Consider the following 17,500-nt stretch of genomic DNA (forward strand, 5'->3'; position numbering starts at 1 on the left):
CTCAATACTGACATAGTAGCTCTTGTTTGACTCTTCTTTACTTGTGTCAGAGTAGTAAAAGTTATACCTGCTGGTGTCACAGCTGTATTCGAGATACATTTGGCTCTTTGTGGCTAAAAAAAAAAAGTCTAAATCTGAACTTCGATGTGGCGTCATCTTTTTCACACTTAAAAGAGCACTAAAACTCAAAATTTACGATTAAATAAGCCGCACTTCCCCCATCTTTTACCGTCTCTAATTCAATGCAAAACCCATGGGGGAAAACCACATTTTAGAAGAAAGGAAAATATTTCCTCCTGAACATCTCAATAGGCAAAATTGAGTTGGCAAAGAAAATGTAAGACAACTAAAAAGAATTTCGTTTAGGAATTCTGTCAAATCCCCAGTATAAAATTTTCCCTGGAAAACTCGCCCTCCCCAAAGAAGATTCTCCCAATGGAAACCCACCCAAAGCACAAAATCCCCCCCCCCGAAAAATGTCGGTATACTTTCCAGTAAGAAATACTATGCGTAAATAATGGGCAAATTTCATAACTTACAGGCCTCTCCTCACGGACCGTGGGGGTCATTTTACCCCTAAAGGCATAGTTATTTGATCTTTCAACTATACTGAACAAAATACCTATCTAAAAACTTTGATAAGAGAATTTTGGGAAATAAATAGGCGCGGGAGGGGGACCAGTCACCCTCCTATCTTTTTTATCACTTGAAAAGGGCACTATAACTTTTAATTTTCGTTCGAATGCGCCCTCTCCTGATCTCTTAGGACCATTATTTCAATACGATCACCCCTGGGAAAAAAACAACAACAAAACAAATAAAAATGTATCCGTGGTGTGTCTTCTGGCAAAAATTGTGAAATTCCACATTTTTGCATACAAGTGCTTTAAACTTCTACATTAGGGTTTCCAGGTACGCTGAATCTGATGGCGGGATTTTCTTCAAGATTCCTTGAATTTTAGCGGGCGCTTCCCCCCTATTTTAAAAATCAGGCAAGTTAGGCTCGTAACTTCTGATGGGTAACACTAAACTGAATGAATCTTATATAGTTGCAATCAGCATAATAGTTTGACTCTATTGAAGTATCTATTGATATTAAAATTCCGTTTTTTCGAGTTTCGGTTAATATTCAGCCGAGTCGCTCCTTACTTACAGTTTGTTACCACGAAGTGTTTGATCCACGCGACGAGATTATTCAGCCAGGTCAAAAGAGATCAGACAGAATACTATATAACATTATCCATTTCTGACCGAACCGCTTTTGCTTGAGCTATCGGATCTAAGCGATCTTGATCCTTCCAATAAAGCTAGTATGTCAACAGCAAAGAGGCCATTGCATGCGATAAGCAAGGTCGTATCCAGGAGGATAGGTGTTTGACCCCCCCCCCCCTCCCCGAAATTTTTGTTCGACTCGTAAAAACGCAACAAAAATGAATATAAAGAAATTGTTGGTGCGTTTTTTTGTAAAACCCTCCCAAAAACAAAACTGTACTTGTCGGTTATTAGAAACACATTCAAGGATTCCACTTAGGTTACATCTCAGAAAACCAGTTTCAAAGCTACAAAAACAAGTGACGGGCGATACAATGCATTGGACTTGGACAGAATGCATTGGATACGGCCCTGGTGATGAGTTTCATTTGCTCGATGAGAAAAATGTTATTTGCCCGCGGGACATCCCTTACATAAATGGAAGGGAATTCTGTTAGTCTCTATGTAAAATACTTACTATCCCTTTAGGGAAAATACCTTGGACTTTTTCTGATAAACAAAAACTATACTCGTTCTGCTTTTCAAAAAACATACAGGCAAATGATAGTTTCGGTGATTTTTTAATTCATTTAGTTGTTGTCGATTTTTTTTTTTTTTCAATGTGTTAGTGATTACCTTTTGACTTGATATCAAATCAATCCTGCTCCCCAGAGTCAAAGCATCGTCAAAGCGAAGTATTATTAATACGTTAAATGGCATCAAGCATTTTATTAGATGAAATCCTTCTCCCATTAAGATAAGAGTATCAACAATGCTCTCTGGATTTATGTTTATTGAAGATAAAGCTTGCAGGTTCAGTGTCAATTTTTCCGTCTCTGATCTCAGAAGGTAAAGAAAATGAAGGTTTTTGCGGTAAGATTCGAACCAGGAGAAAACCTGAGTCAAAAACTGAAGGAATTTGTAAAAGAAAACGGCCTTAAGTCAGCTTTTATTCTAACATGTGTAGGAAGCTTGACAAAAGCGACCCTCCGATTAGCAACCAATTCAGAAGGAGAAAACAGAGTCATCACACTATCCGAAAAACTAGAAATTGTGTCTCTTGTCGGAACACTATCTGGAGGTGAAGGGCATTTACACATATCTCTCGGAAGAGCTGACGGAACAACAATATCTGGTCATGTCTTTGGAGATTTAGATGTCTACACTACTGCTGAGGTAGGAAGTTTTCATTTTCTTTTCTTTAAATCATTCATTGAGAAGCCAAATTGAACAAGTGATCTTTTTAAACATATCCAGATTATTAACTTTATGTTCACTATATTCCCTAAAAGGGACTATTAATGCTAATAAGTGATAAACAAACAGGTTTTGACTATAAAATAGTGAAAAAAATAGTGACGCTAATTTGAACAAGTCCACAACAAAAATCGTTTTTCCACTTTTCTAGCAAAGATTTTTTGCTAAAATTTATTAATTGCGTTTTCGTGAGTTAACAAAAAAAAAATTTGTTAGCGAACATTGCTAGAGAATTTTTTTTAACAAATAGAATCACTATTGGATAAAATTGTCGGAGGATTTGAAGCACAATATTCGACAACTGATAATGCAGTAAAGCAGGATGAGTGTTTTCTATGATAAGAATATTGATAGTGAATCCAAGTCTTAAATTTTTCTTTTAGCTAACATTTATTACAGTAATCAAGTTCTGTAATTTATTACATTCATCACAGTTTTCAAATATTTTTACATTACAGTTATTATGTATTACAGTTATCAACTTCAAAATCTGTCAACAAGTATTGTTAGTTAACTATTGGACGGTGGAAAAAGCATAGAATATGCTAATACCAATTTCCCTATGCATAGACAAAAACAAACACCAAAAAGCTCCTAAACTTCTTTCTTAGTTTTCTTTATCTTATTATTTCTGACAGAGTTATTTAATAATAAAGAACGTTCTAATACAAATTATTTGGGCCCTACCCCTCCCGTCCCCCGCGCACCTTTTATCAGCCAATTGAACCAGGCACCCCTATGTTTTTTTGGGCTCATGGATAAATTTAAAAAAATCAGTTCATGTAAAGAGGGCGTTAAAGCTTAAAAACGAAAGGGAAATATTCTATATGTTGGGATACTGCCCTCCTACATTTCTCACTCTTTATATCAAAGTTGGATTAACGCTCTCTTGAAAATATTTCCGAATGCAATAAATATATTCTATTGAAAGTCTTTGACGCACTGATTGTATTCCGAAACATTTTGGCCAAAATTCAATTGTTTAAAGCAAACGCAATAAATAGGCCCTTTCGTTCACAAAGCATTGCTAAAAAGGCATCACTTTATTAAACCTTTCGTGTATTAGAGCATTCATTTTTGAAGCATTGAGATAAAGAAAATCTGCAGATATATATATATATATATATATATATAGTAAGTTTATTTGAGATTTTGTCTGTATATATATCTTGCATAATCTGCAGAGCAATTATTTTTTGTTAGTTTCAAGCTTAACCTTTGCTTTTACTTCCATAATGTGCTTTTTTTATTTATCTATTTCGCTGGTACAATTGCTCTCTATGTACAGCACTTTTAATTGACAACAATAAAGCATCTAACGCTTTACCAAACTACACTTCTATACTTACACTTAAACTATAATTTGAGAAGTTTGGTAAACGAATTGATTTAGGGAATAGAGAATTACGAACACACAATAATACTCCACCTGCGTCGTTAACTAAAGGATGGTCATAAGGAAAGCGTTTTATAAATTGAGTGGTTAATAATTTTCAAGAGATCAGGATCCTCTGGTTGAAAATTGTACAGTTCAATTTATTTGGGCCTTACCTAGCCCAAAAATAATTTGGACCTTATTATTCCAATTCATCAGAGTTTTGTTCATTTTTTCATAAGTATTTATTCTGGTTCAGAAGCTACTGTTGGCTTTTTCAGAACAATACTTTCTAATCTGTTTTATTGTTCAAAAAGGGTGACACAAAGTAGCAAAATGTCCCCAAAATATACTGGTATATTTCTTAATGATCTTGATTAAGCTTCTAGGCAATAAGCTGGTACAAACAATTTTTGCTAGCCTATGCTCAGACATATAGAAACGTTTTTACCAAAAACCTGCCATTCGTACACTTATTTGCTACTTTAGAATATTAATTTTAAAATATGTTTTTTTAAAACAAGAAGTTTTCAAAAAAAAGTAAGGAGTCATACACCTAAGACGAGCAGAAACAATTAACTAATGAAAATTTATAACAAACAGACATTACAATCAATGAATAAATGAAACTCAAAGCGAACTTTATAAACAAAACTGTTATATGCTTTTTTGGATATGTCTTTAGAATAAATGAATTGCAAAACAAACTTTATAAGCGGAGCTACTATACGCCTTTTCTATGTGTCTTTAGATGAAAGTTGGAGTCAAAATTATACTGTTCCTGTAGCTACCAAAGGTTCCAATCCTTTTTAGAAAGCTTCATTTCCAATTCATTATCATAAGCAGCGCGCTAGCGCTGCCTAAGTAAAGAACGATGTGGGCACAATGTTTTTTTTTGTTTTTTTTTTTCCATACCCGGGCACTTCGTATCGAAGAAGTTGTCGTAGAAACTTCGAAAAGGGCGCATTGAATGGAAAACTCGGGTGGCTTATGCCCGTTTTAACACCCGAGACTAGTTGGAGAGTATCTAGCCCCCCTCCCACGACCGTCAATCCTCGAAACACGTACAATCAAAATTTTGAGATAGCCATTTTGTTCAGCGTAGTTGATTTCCTGATAGAAAATATCTTTTTGAAGAGGATACTCCCCCACAACCCTCGGGGCAAGGATTTTAAGTTATGCCCTGAGGGCATATAAGATCAATGTTGACACAGTGTATAGTTTATTATTTGTTTTTCTTTAAAGCAGGGCACTTCATATAGAAGGGGTCGTCGCAGAGACTTCAAAAAAGGTTCATTCGATTGGAAATCGAGAGTTCTAGTGCCCTGTTTAATAGTCGAAAGTGATTGGAGGGAAACTAGCCCCCCCCCCCCTCACGCCAATCATTACCCCAAACACATCCAATCGAAATTTTGAGATAGCTATTTTGTTCTAATAGCCATTAGAAATTTCGAAAAGGGCTCATTCTATTGGAAATTGAAGTGGCTAGTGCCCTTTTTAATAGTCGAAAGTGATTGGAGACAACTAGCCCCCCCCCTTAACCCATCATTCCCCAAACACATCCAATCAAAATTTTGAGATAGCCATTTTGTTCAGCGTAGTTGATTTCCAGATAACAAATATACTTTCGAGGAGGACACTCCCCCATAAACCTCAGGTCAAAGGTTGTAATTTATGCCCTGCGGACATCTAAGGTTTATATAGAATGCGTTGTCGTAGAATTATCAAAAAAGGATCATTCGATTGGAACTTCAAAGGGCTAGTGCCCTTTTTAATAGTCGAAAGTGATTGGAGGGCACCTAGCCCCCCCCCTCAACCCATCATTCCCCAAAACACATTGAATCAAAATTTTGAGATAGCCATTTTGTTCAGCGTAGTTGATTTCTAGATAGAAAATGTGTTTTTGAGGAGACACCCCCACAACCCTCAGGACAAGGGTTTTAAGTTATGAACTGGGGGCATATAAGGTTTTTATAGAAGGTGTTGTCGTAGAAACTTCAAAAAAGGCTCATTCGATTGGAAATTCAAAGGGCTAGTGCCCTTTTTAATAGTCGAAAGTGATTGGAGGGCACCTAGCCCCCCCCCCATGCCCATCATTCCGCCAAACACATCCAATCAAAATTTGAGATAGGCATTTTGTCAGCGTAGCTGATTTCCAGATAGAAAATATCTTTTTGAGGAGAGCACTCCCCCACAATTCTTAGGGCAAGGGTTTTAAGTTATGCCCTGGGGGCATATACGGTTTTTATAAAAGGCGTTGTCGTAGAAACTTCAAAACAGGCTCATTCGATTGGAAATTCAAAGGGCTAGTGCCCTTTTTAATAGTCGAAAGTGATTAGAGGGCAACCAGACCACCCCCACACCCATCATTCCCCCCACCACATCCAATCAAAATTGTGAGATAGCTATTTTGTTCAGCGCGGTTGATTTCCAGATAGAAAATATGTTTTTGAGGAGGACACTCCCCCACAACCCTCAGGGCAAGGGTTTTAAGTTATGCACAAGGGGGCATATAAGGTTTATATAGAAGGCACTGTCGTAGAAACTTCAAAACAGGCTCAATTGATAGGAAATTCAAAGGGCTAGTGCCCTTTTTAATAGTCGAAAGTCATTGGAGGGCACCTAGGGCCCCCCCCCCCCCAGCCCATCGTTCCCCAAAACACATCCAATCAAAATTTTGAGATAGCCATTATTTTCAGCGTAGGCTAGTTGATTTCCAGATAGAAAATATGTTTTTAGGGAGGACACTCCCCCGCAACCCTCAGGGCAAAGGTTTTAAGTTAGGTCATGGGGGCATATAAGGTTTTATAGAAGGCGTTTTCGTAGAAACTTCAAAAAAAGCTCATTCGATTGGAAATTCAAAGGGCTAGTGCCCTTTTTGAAAGTCGAAAGTGACTCGAGCGCAACTAGTCCCCCCCCCACGCCCATCAGTCCTCCAAAACATCCAATCAAAATTGTGAGATAGCCATTTTGTTCAGCATAGTTGATTTCCAGATAGAAAATATGTTTTTGAGGAGGAAACTCCCCCCAAAACCCTTAGGGCAAAGGTTTTAAGTTATGCCCTGGGGGCATATAAGGTTTTTATAGAAGGCGTTGTCGTAGAAACTTCAAAACAGGCTCATTCGATTGGGAATTCAAAGGGCTAGTGAACTTTTTAATAGTTGAAATTGATTGGAGGGCAACTAGCCCCCCACGCCTATCATTCCCCCAAACCCATCCAATCAGAATTTTGAGAGGGCCATTTTGATCAGCGTAGGCTAGTTGATTTCCAGATAGAAAATATGTTTTTTAGGAGGACAGTCCCCCACAACCCTCAGGGCCAGGGTTTTAAATTATCCCCTGGGGGCATATAATGTATTTATAAGAAGGCGTTGTCGTAGATACTTCAAAACAGACTCATTCGGTTGGAAATTCAAAGGGCTAGTTCCCTTCTTAATAGTCGAAAGTGATTGCAGGGGAACTAGCCCCTCCCCCACGCCTATCATTCCCCCAAACACATCCAATCAAAATTTTGAGATAGCCAATTTGTTCAGCGTAGTTGATTTCAGGATATAAGATATATTTTTGAGTAGGAAACTTCCCCACAAGCCTCAGGGCAGGGGTTTTAAGTTATGCCCTAGGGTATATAAAGTTTTGTAGAAGGCGTTGTCATAGAAACTTCAAAACGGGCTCATTTGATTGTAAATTGAAAGGGTTAATGCACTTTTTAATAGTTGAAACTGATTGGAGGGCAACTAGCCCCCCCCCCCACGTCCATCATTCACCCAAACACAACCAATCAAAATTTTGAGATAGCATTTTGTTTAGCGTAGGCTAGTTGATTTCCAGATAGAAAATATGTTTTGGAACAGGACATTCCTCCACACACCTCGGTGAAAAGGTTTTAAGTTTTGCCTTGGGGGTATGTAATGTTTTTATTGAAGGTGTTGTAGAAAAATCAAAAAAGGCTAATTCGATTAGAAATTCAAAGGGGCTAGTGCCCTTTTTAATAGTCGAAAGTGATTGGAGGGCAACTAGCCCCCCCCCCCACGCCCATCATTCCTCCAAACACATCCAATCAAAATTTTGAGCTAGAAATTTTGTTCAGCGTAGTTGATTTCCAGATAGAAAATACGTTTTTGAGAAGGACACTCCCCACAACCCTCAGGGCAAGGGTTTTAAGTTATGCCCAAGGGGCATCTAATGTTTTTATAGAAGGCGTTGTCGTAGAAACTTCAAAAAAAGCTCATTCAATTGGAAATTCAAAGGGCTAGTGCCCTTTTTAATAGTCAAAAGTGATTGCAGGGCAACTAGCCCCCCCCCCCCACGCCCCGCATTCTCCCAAACACATCCAAGAAAATTTTGAGATAGCCATTTTGTTCAGCGTAGTTGATTTACAGATAGAAAATATGTTTTTGTGGAGGATACTCCGCCACAGCCCTCAGGGCAAGGGTTTTAAGTTATGCCCTGGGAGCATATAAAGTTTTATAGAAGGCGTTGTCGTAGAAACTTCAGAAAAGGGATCATTTGATTTGAAATTCAAAGGGCTAGTGCCCTTTTTAATAGTCGAAAGTTATTAGTAATATTTTTTGTTGTTGTTGTTGTTTAGACCAGGGCACTTCGTATCGAAGGAGTTGCCGAGGGAACTTCGAAAGGGGCTCATTCGATTGAAAATAGAAAGGGATGATGCCCTTTTTAATACTCGAAAGTGATTGGAGGGCAACTAATCCCCCTTCCCCTCCCACCCTCCTATTTGCCCATTATGTTTAAAAACTAAATGTTGCCTTAAGATTAAATCAAAATGCACTGTGATAATGCTAATTCCCAATAAGGCATCTCAGCAGTATCCCAAGAACGACTGAGGGTATTATGTTCAAACTTTCGAGGCTACGTCTGCTCTTAAAATGTAACCAACTCAAAATAGTGTAAGTGTACCAAAGCAATCTAAGAAAGTAGACAGATTTTTTTGAGAATGGTATCAAGTTTTCCATTTCAGGTCAACTAGAGGAGATATTAAACTAAGTTAAAAAGTACTATTTGCGTCCAAATAATTAAAATGGTATATGTTATTGAAAATTGCTGAAAATTCTTCTCCAGCATACAAATAGCAGGCCAAACTATAAAGTCTTAAAAACGAAAAGATTTTAAGTGTTATTTTCTTTTTCCCTGAAAAGACTTTTCAACATAAAACGAACAGAAATTAATTAAAAAAAGCTTTTTCCTCCAAATAAGCTTTTCAAAGAAAAGTAAAGAACTACATTAAACAAAACATGAGGAAAAATAAAATCAAATAATCTACCAAGCTCAAAACTACCACAAATCAGCATCGATAAATAAATGAAACCCAAAACGAACAGAAATTACAATAAATAACAGAGTCAAACTCGAAACGAGCAGAAATTAACATAAGTTGGCCTCAAAACCCCTATGCCTTCCCAAGGTCAGAACATAATTTGCACTTTACAGAAAAAAATATAAATGTTTTTACTTTTATAAATTTAATAAATCAAATAATATCAACATTTTGATTACTAAATATCAGTATGTATATTAAACTGACAATGCACAGTCATTTGTATTTTTTCAGTAAAGTGCAAATTTTGTTCTGGGCTTGGGAAGGCATAGGGGTTTTGAGCCCTATTCATGTTAATTTTTGCTCGTTTTGAGTTTGACCCGGTTACTTATTGTAATTTCTATTCGTTTTGGGTTTCATTTATTTATCGATGCTGATTTGTGGTAGTTTCGAGCTTGGTAGATTATTTGATTTTATTTTTACTCATTTTTTGTTTAATGTAGTTCTTTACTTTTCTTTGAAAAACTTATTTTGTGGAAAAAGTTTGTTTTAATTAATCTACTATATAAGAATCACAGTTTATATAATTAGACAGTATGATCATTCTCTATCTCTCCCATTATAAAAACCCGAACATTATAAAACCCATTATAAACAGGCTAAACACGCTTAGGCAGAAAGAAGTGGGAGGAGCTTTTTGTTCACGATGACAGTAGAGATGACCCTATAACTCCGAACCCCACACCAAATATGGGCATAGACTCCGAACCCCACACCAAATATGGGCATAGACTCCGAACCCCACACCATATATGGGCATAGCCTCCCTAGGGAGAACACGTGGTTAATGAGGTCAATGACCTCTTTCTCCAGGTGTGTTTTGGGCACGCTCTCAGCGAATGCTATGCCGTCCAGGAATTTGGAACACCTGTGCTGTCGACCTCAATTCACCTATCATGAATCAATAATTCCCCTTAGAAACAACAAATTAATTCCCCTTTCTTGACAGATCAATCAACCCATGACATCATCTGTCAGACTTTAAAAATTTTCGCCTAGAAACGATTCTCCAGGAATAGATCCAAGTCATTAATGTCTTTGCCTCGGAAACAACTCTTTTGGTCGAACTCCAAAGGATATTAATAAACAATGCCATGGAAACAACTCTCCAAGAAACATCTTAGCGATGAATTGTTTTAGCGCGGGAATCAGGTTTCTTATTAATTTGAAATGCATTAGCGCAGAGATGCCAAAAACAAAAGGAACACGCTGAAATTACGTTTAGGGATTATTTGGGCGAAACTGTTTTAGACAGGTTATGGAATTATTTCGACGAAACAGTTAGAGACATTTTAAAAGAAGATTTTAGAAGAGAATTTGAGGGTGAAACTCTGTGGTCGTTATAATACACAAGTTTCATTTGAACAGTGTCGTGAGGTCCTCTACCCCAACCCCAAAGGGTTCCGATCCCCACCCCCCCAACCCCGAAGGAAGCGCTCGGTCCTCAAGGGGCCCCCAAGCTCCCAAAGAGCCCCAGCCCCCCAAACGCCCTCCTCAGACCCGCCAAGGCCCACCCCGGGTCCGCCATGGCCCCCCCGCCCCCCAACGGCCCCCCGGACCCCAAACGCGCTCCTCAGACCCTCAAAGGTCCTCCCCTGGTCCTCAAAGGGCCCCCGGACCCCAAATTCCCTCCCCCAGTCCTCAAAGGTCCCCCGGGACCGAGAAGCGCCGCGGGCCAGGAAAGCGCCGCATGGGGATGCGCCGCAGGAGGATGCGCCGCGGGTCGGGGGAAGCGCCGCAGGGGTTGCGCCGCAGGGATGCGCCGCAGGGATGCGCCACAGGAATGCGCTGCAGGAATGCGCCGCAAAAAGTACACTATAAAGTAAAAAGTTCGAAATATTATCCCCCAAACGTCCTCCTCAGACCCCCAAAGGCCCTCCCCTGGTCCACACAGGTCCCCCGGGCTTCCAAAGGGACAACCGGCCCTCAAGGGACCCCCGGACCCCCAAAGGTCCTCCCCCTGTCCCCAAAGGTCCACTGGGCTCACAACAGACCACCCTATCCTCGAGGGCCCCCGGATCTCCAAACGTCCTCCCTGGGTCCCAAAGGCCCTCCCCCGGTCACCATACATGCACACAAAAACTTACACACGCACAAAAACTTACACACACACACGAAAACTAACACACACACGCGGAAACTTACACACACACACGAAAACTTACACACACACGCCAAAACTTACACACACACACACAAAAAATTACACACACACACACACACAAAAAATAACAAATGAACAATAAAAATAACATGCACAAAAAAAATACCAAGAAAAAAAAAAAAAAAACACACAAAAACACACAAAACTAACACACACACACACACTCGAAAACTCACACACACACACCAAAACTCACACACACACAAAAACTTACACACACACACACACACAAAAACTTACACATGAACACAAAAAAAACTCACACACACACGCACAAAAACATACACACACACACACACACACAAACTTACACACACACACACACGAAAACATACACACACACGCCAAAACTAACACACACAAAAACTTACACACACACACACACACAAACTTAAACACACACAAACACAAAACTAACACACACAAAAACGGACACACACACACACACACACAAAAACTTACACACACACACAAAAAACTAACATCCACACCCAAAATCTTAGACAAACAAAAACTTACACACACACACACACAAAAACTTAGACAATCAATAAAAAAATTACATTAAAAAAATATCTTACTTAAACAAATATAATTACACACACACAAAAACTTAATAACACATACAAAAACTTACACACACACACAAAAACTTACACACACACACACATGAAAACTTACACACACACGTCAAAACTTACAAACACACGCCAAAACTTACACACACACACACACAAACTTACACACACACACACACACAAAAACTTACACATGCACACGAAAACTTACATGCACACAAAAACTTACATGCACACAAAAACTTACACACACACACACACACACAAAACTTACACACACACACACACGAAAACTCACACACACACGCCAAAACTTACACACACACAAAAAATTAAACACACAAACACACAAAAAAAACTTAAAAATGAACAAAAAAAAAACTAACACACACACGCACAAAAACTTACACACACACACACACAAACAAAACTAACACACACACACAATAAAACTCACACACACACTCAAAAACAAACACACACAAAAACTAACACACACACACACACACACAAAAACTTACACATGAACACGAAAACTTACATGCACACAAAAACTTGCATTTGCACATAAACTTACACACACACACACACAAACACAAAACTTACACACACAAACACACAAAAACTCACACACACACTACAAAACTTACACACACACAAAAACTTACACACACAAAAACTTACACATGAACACAAAAAAAACTCACACACACACGCACAAAAACTTACACACACACACACACACAAAACTTAAACACACACACACCAAAACATACACACACACGCCAAAACTTACACACACACACAAAAACTTACACACACACACACACAAAAAAAAACTTACACATGACACACAAAAAACTCACACACTCACGCACAAAAACTTACACACACACACACACACAAAACTTACACACACACACACAAGAAAACTCACACACACACGCCAAAACTTACACACACAAAAACTTACACACACACAAAACTTACACATGCACACGAAAACTTACTTGCCCACAAAAACTTACACACACACACACACACACACAAACTTACACACACAAACACACGAAAACTCACACACACACGCCAAAACTTACACACACACAAAAACTTACACACACACACACACACACACAAAAACTTACACATGAACACAAAAAACTCACACACACACGCACAAAAACTTACACACACACACACACACAAAAACTTACACACACACACACACGAAAACTTAAACACACACTCCAAAACTTACAAACACAAAAAATTACACATTCAAACGTAATAATACACACACACACGCAAAAACATACACACACACACACACAAACTTACACACACACACACACACACAAAAACTAACACCAGAACACAACAAAAAACTAACACAAACACTCACAAAAACTAACAAACACACACACACAAAACTTACACACACACGCAATAACAATGAAACACACACTAAAAAACTTAAACACACAAAAACTTACACACACACAAACACACACACACATACACAAACATACACACACTCACACACACACACACAAAACTTACACACACAAAAACTTAAACACACACACACACACACACAAACTTACACACACACACAAAAAACTTACACCCACACCCAAAAACTTAGACACACAAAAACTTAAACCCACACACAAAAACTTAAACCCACACTCAAAAACTTACATTCACACAAAAACTTACATGCACACAAAAACTTACACACACGCACAAAAACTTACACGCACGCACACAAAACTTAAACACACACAAAAGAAAAATAACGCACACATACGAAAACTTACACACAAAAGCACACACACACAAAAACTTACACATTCACATTAAAACTTACATTCACACAAAAAACTTACACACACACACACACGAAAACTAACACACACACACACAAGACAAAACTAACACACACAAAAGCAGAGACACACAAAAACTTACACACACACACACACACACAAAAACTTACACCCACGCGCAAAAATTTACATGCACACAAAAACTTACAAGCACACAAAAACTTACACACACAATAAAACTTACAAACACGCACAAAAACTTACACACACACAAAAACTTACACACACACACACGAAAACTTACACACACACACACACACACACACACACAAAACTTACACAAGCACACGAAAACTTACAAGAACAAAAAAACTTACATGCACACAAAAACTTACACACACTCAAAAAATCTTACACTCACACACAAAAAATTACACACACACACACTAAAACTTACACACACACACGAAAAATAACACACACACACACACAAAAACTAACACACACATAAGAAAACTCACAAACACACACGAAAACTAACACACACACTCCAAAACTTACACACACACAAAAACTTACACACACACACACACAAAAACTTACACATGCAAATTAAAACTTACATGCACACAAAAACTTACATGCAAACAAAAAATTAAACACACACACACACACACACACACACAAACAAAAAACTAACACACTAAAACACACCCACAAACGAACACTTACACACAAACTCAAAAACATACACACACACAAAAACTTACACACACACAAAAACTTACACATGCACACGAAAACTTACATGCACACGAAAACATACACGCACACAAAAACAAACACACACACACACACACACACACAAAAACCAACACAAAAAAACAAAACAAACACACACACACACGAAAACTTACACACACACGCCAAAACTTACACACACACAAAATTACACACACACACACACACACACACACAAAAACTTACACATGAACACAACAAAAACTCACACACACACGCACAAAAACTTACAAACCCACACATACACACAAAACTTACAAACAAACAAACCAAAACACACACACACACCCCAAAACTTACACACACACACACACACACACACACACACACACAAACTCACACACACAAACAAACAATTACCCACAAAAACAACAATACAAACAAATAAAAAAAAAAACAACATCTTACAAACAAAAAAAAAATAAGAGACACACAAAAACTTACAAACACACAAAAAGACTTACAACCACATGCAAGAACTTACAAGAACACACAAACTGACATGCAAACCAAAAATTAAACACACACACACACAAACTTACACACACGCACAAAAACTTACACACACACACAAAAACTGACACACACACTAAATCTTACACACACACACACACACACACACAAAAACTAACACATGCACACGAAAAAATACATTCACACAAAAACTTACAAACACACACACACACACGAAAACTTACACACACACACGTAAACACTTACACACACAAAAGATTAGAAACACCATCTCATACACACACACACACACACAAAAACTTAAACCCACACGAAAAAACATACATCCACATACAGAAAATAACGTGCAAACAAAACCTTGCATGCATGCAAAAACTTACACACACACTAAAACATACACACACGCACACACACATACACACACACACAAAAACTTAAACAAACACACGAAAAATAACACAAACACACACCCACACATACATACACACAAAAAACTTACACATGCACACGAAAACTTACATGCACATAAAAACTTAAATGCACACAAAAACTTACACACACGCACAAAATCTTACACGCACACACAAAAACTTACACACACACACTAAAACTTACACACACACACGAAAACTTACACACACACACACAAAAACTTAAACACAAAAACATTAACACTAACACACACACTCCAAAAATTAAACACACACTCCAACAATTACACACACACAAACACTTACACACACACACACACACAAAAACTTACAAATTCACACGAAAACTTACATGCACACAAAAACTTACATGTACACAAAAACTTACACACACACACACACACACACACAAACACACACACACACACAAAAAACTCACTCTAACAAACACACTAACACTTACACACACACACCAAAACTAACACACACACAAAAACTTAAACACACACACACACACACACAAAAACTTACACATGCACACTAAAACTAATATTCACACAAAAAATTACATTCATACAAAAACATACACACACACACAAAACTCACACGCATACCCACACACAATAAAACTAACAAAAACACGCGAAAACTTGCACACACACAAAAACTTAAACAAACTCAAACACACACACACACACAAAAACTAACAAAAGAACACAACAAGAACACAAAGACACACGCACAAAAACTAACAAACACACACACACATCCACACAAAACTAAAACACACACACACGAAAACACACACACACACGCCAAAACTTACACACACAAAAACTTATACACACACACACACACACACACACACACACTTACACACACACACACACAAAAACTTACACACACACACACACAAACAAAAACTTACACATACAAACAAAAACTTATATCCACACTCAAAAGCTTAGACACACAAAACTTACACACACACACAAAAACTTATACCCACACGCAAAAAGTTACATGAACATAAAAATATACATGCAAAACAAAACTTACACCCGCACAAAACTGGCACACACTCACAAAAAATTAAACCAACAAAAACGAAAATAAAAACACAACCAAAAATACACACACAAAACACCAAACAACAACACACAAAAATACAAAATAACACGAAATATAAAAAGCACAAACAAAATTACACACACACACACACGAAAACATACACACACACACGTCAAAACTTACACACACAAAAGCTTAGACACACAAAAACTTACACACACACACACAAAAATCTTACACCCACACGCAAAAACTTACATGCACACAAAAACTTACATGCACACAAAAACTTACACACACACACCACAAAACTTACACACACACACAAAAACTTACACACACACACACGAAAACTCTACGCACACACACGAAAACTTACACACACACACGCCAAAACTTACACACACACAAAAACTTACACACTTACCATATCACAGTTACATTGTCTTAATTTTTCAAATTTCATTTTGAATTTCTGTCGTGAAATGCAAGAGTTGGAATATTTCAGTAGTGACTTGTGGTGCTTTGCCTTCTCACAGTTACATTCTCTTGATTTTTCGAAGTTCATTTTGAATTTCTGTCATGAAATGCAAGAGTTGGAAAATTGGGGTCTTAGTCCACCAGCCCGAATGGTGGAAATACACTAGCTCAGTATTGGGGTCCCAGTCCACCAGCCTGAACGGTGGAAATTCACTAGCTCAGAAATGGGGTCTTAGTCCACCAGCCTGAATGGTGGAACTCCACTGGCTCCAGCGGGGGGTCTCCGCCCACCATTCTTATTGGTGGAAATTCACTTTTTAAGTTAGGTTAGGTTAACTTATCATGAGCGCTCATGATATGTTAACCTAACCTTTTCCGGTGAGTATGGTTAGGTTAGGCTAGATTAAGTTAGGTTTGGTTAAGTTAGGTTAGGTTAGCCCACGTACGCTTCACA

The 17,500-nt window shown here is 38.1% G+C and overlaps 2 protein-coding genes across 6 annotated transcripts in view; one reads left to right on the plus strand and one right to left on the minus strand.

Annotated features, from left to right (window-relative positions):
- LOC148952288 (uncharacterized) overlaps nucleotides 1-17,500 on the minus strand; it is a 103,339-nt gene that overhangs the window by 59,525 nt on the left and 26,314 nt on the right. The window lies entirely within an intron of this gene.
- LOC148952289 (uncharacterized) overlaps nucleotides 2,010-17,500 on the plus strand; it is a 21,571-nt gene continuing 6,080 nt past the window's right edge. The window contains exon 1 of the mRNA XM_089088915.1: nucleotides 2,010-2,427. Coding sequence (XP_088945041.1) covers nucleotides 2,110-2,427 — 318 coding nt within the window. The 5' untranslated portion in view covers nucleotides 2,010-2,109. The remainder of the gene's footprint in view (nucleotides 2,428-17,500) is intronic.

The sequence above is a fragment of the Artemia sp. Qi Xiang Cuo genome, chromosome 5, assembly GCF_049724085.1.
Source record: "Artemia sp. Qi Xiang Cuo chromosome 5, ASM4972408v1, whole genome shotgun sequence".
In the NCBI taxonomy this organism is placed as follows: Eukaryota; Metazoa; Arthropoda; class Branchiopoda; order Anostraca; family Artemiidae; genus Artemia; species Artemia sp. Qi Xiang Cuo.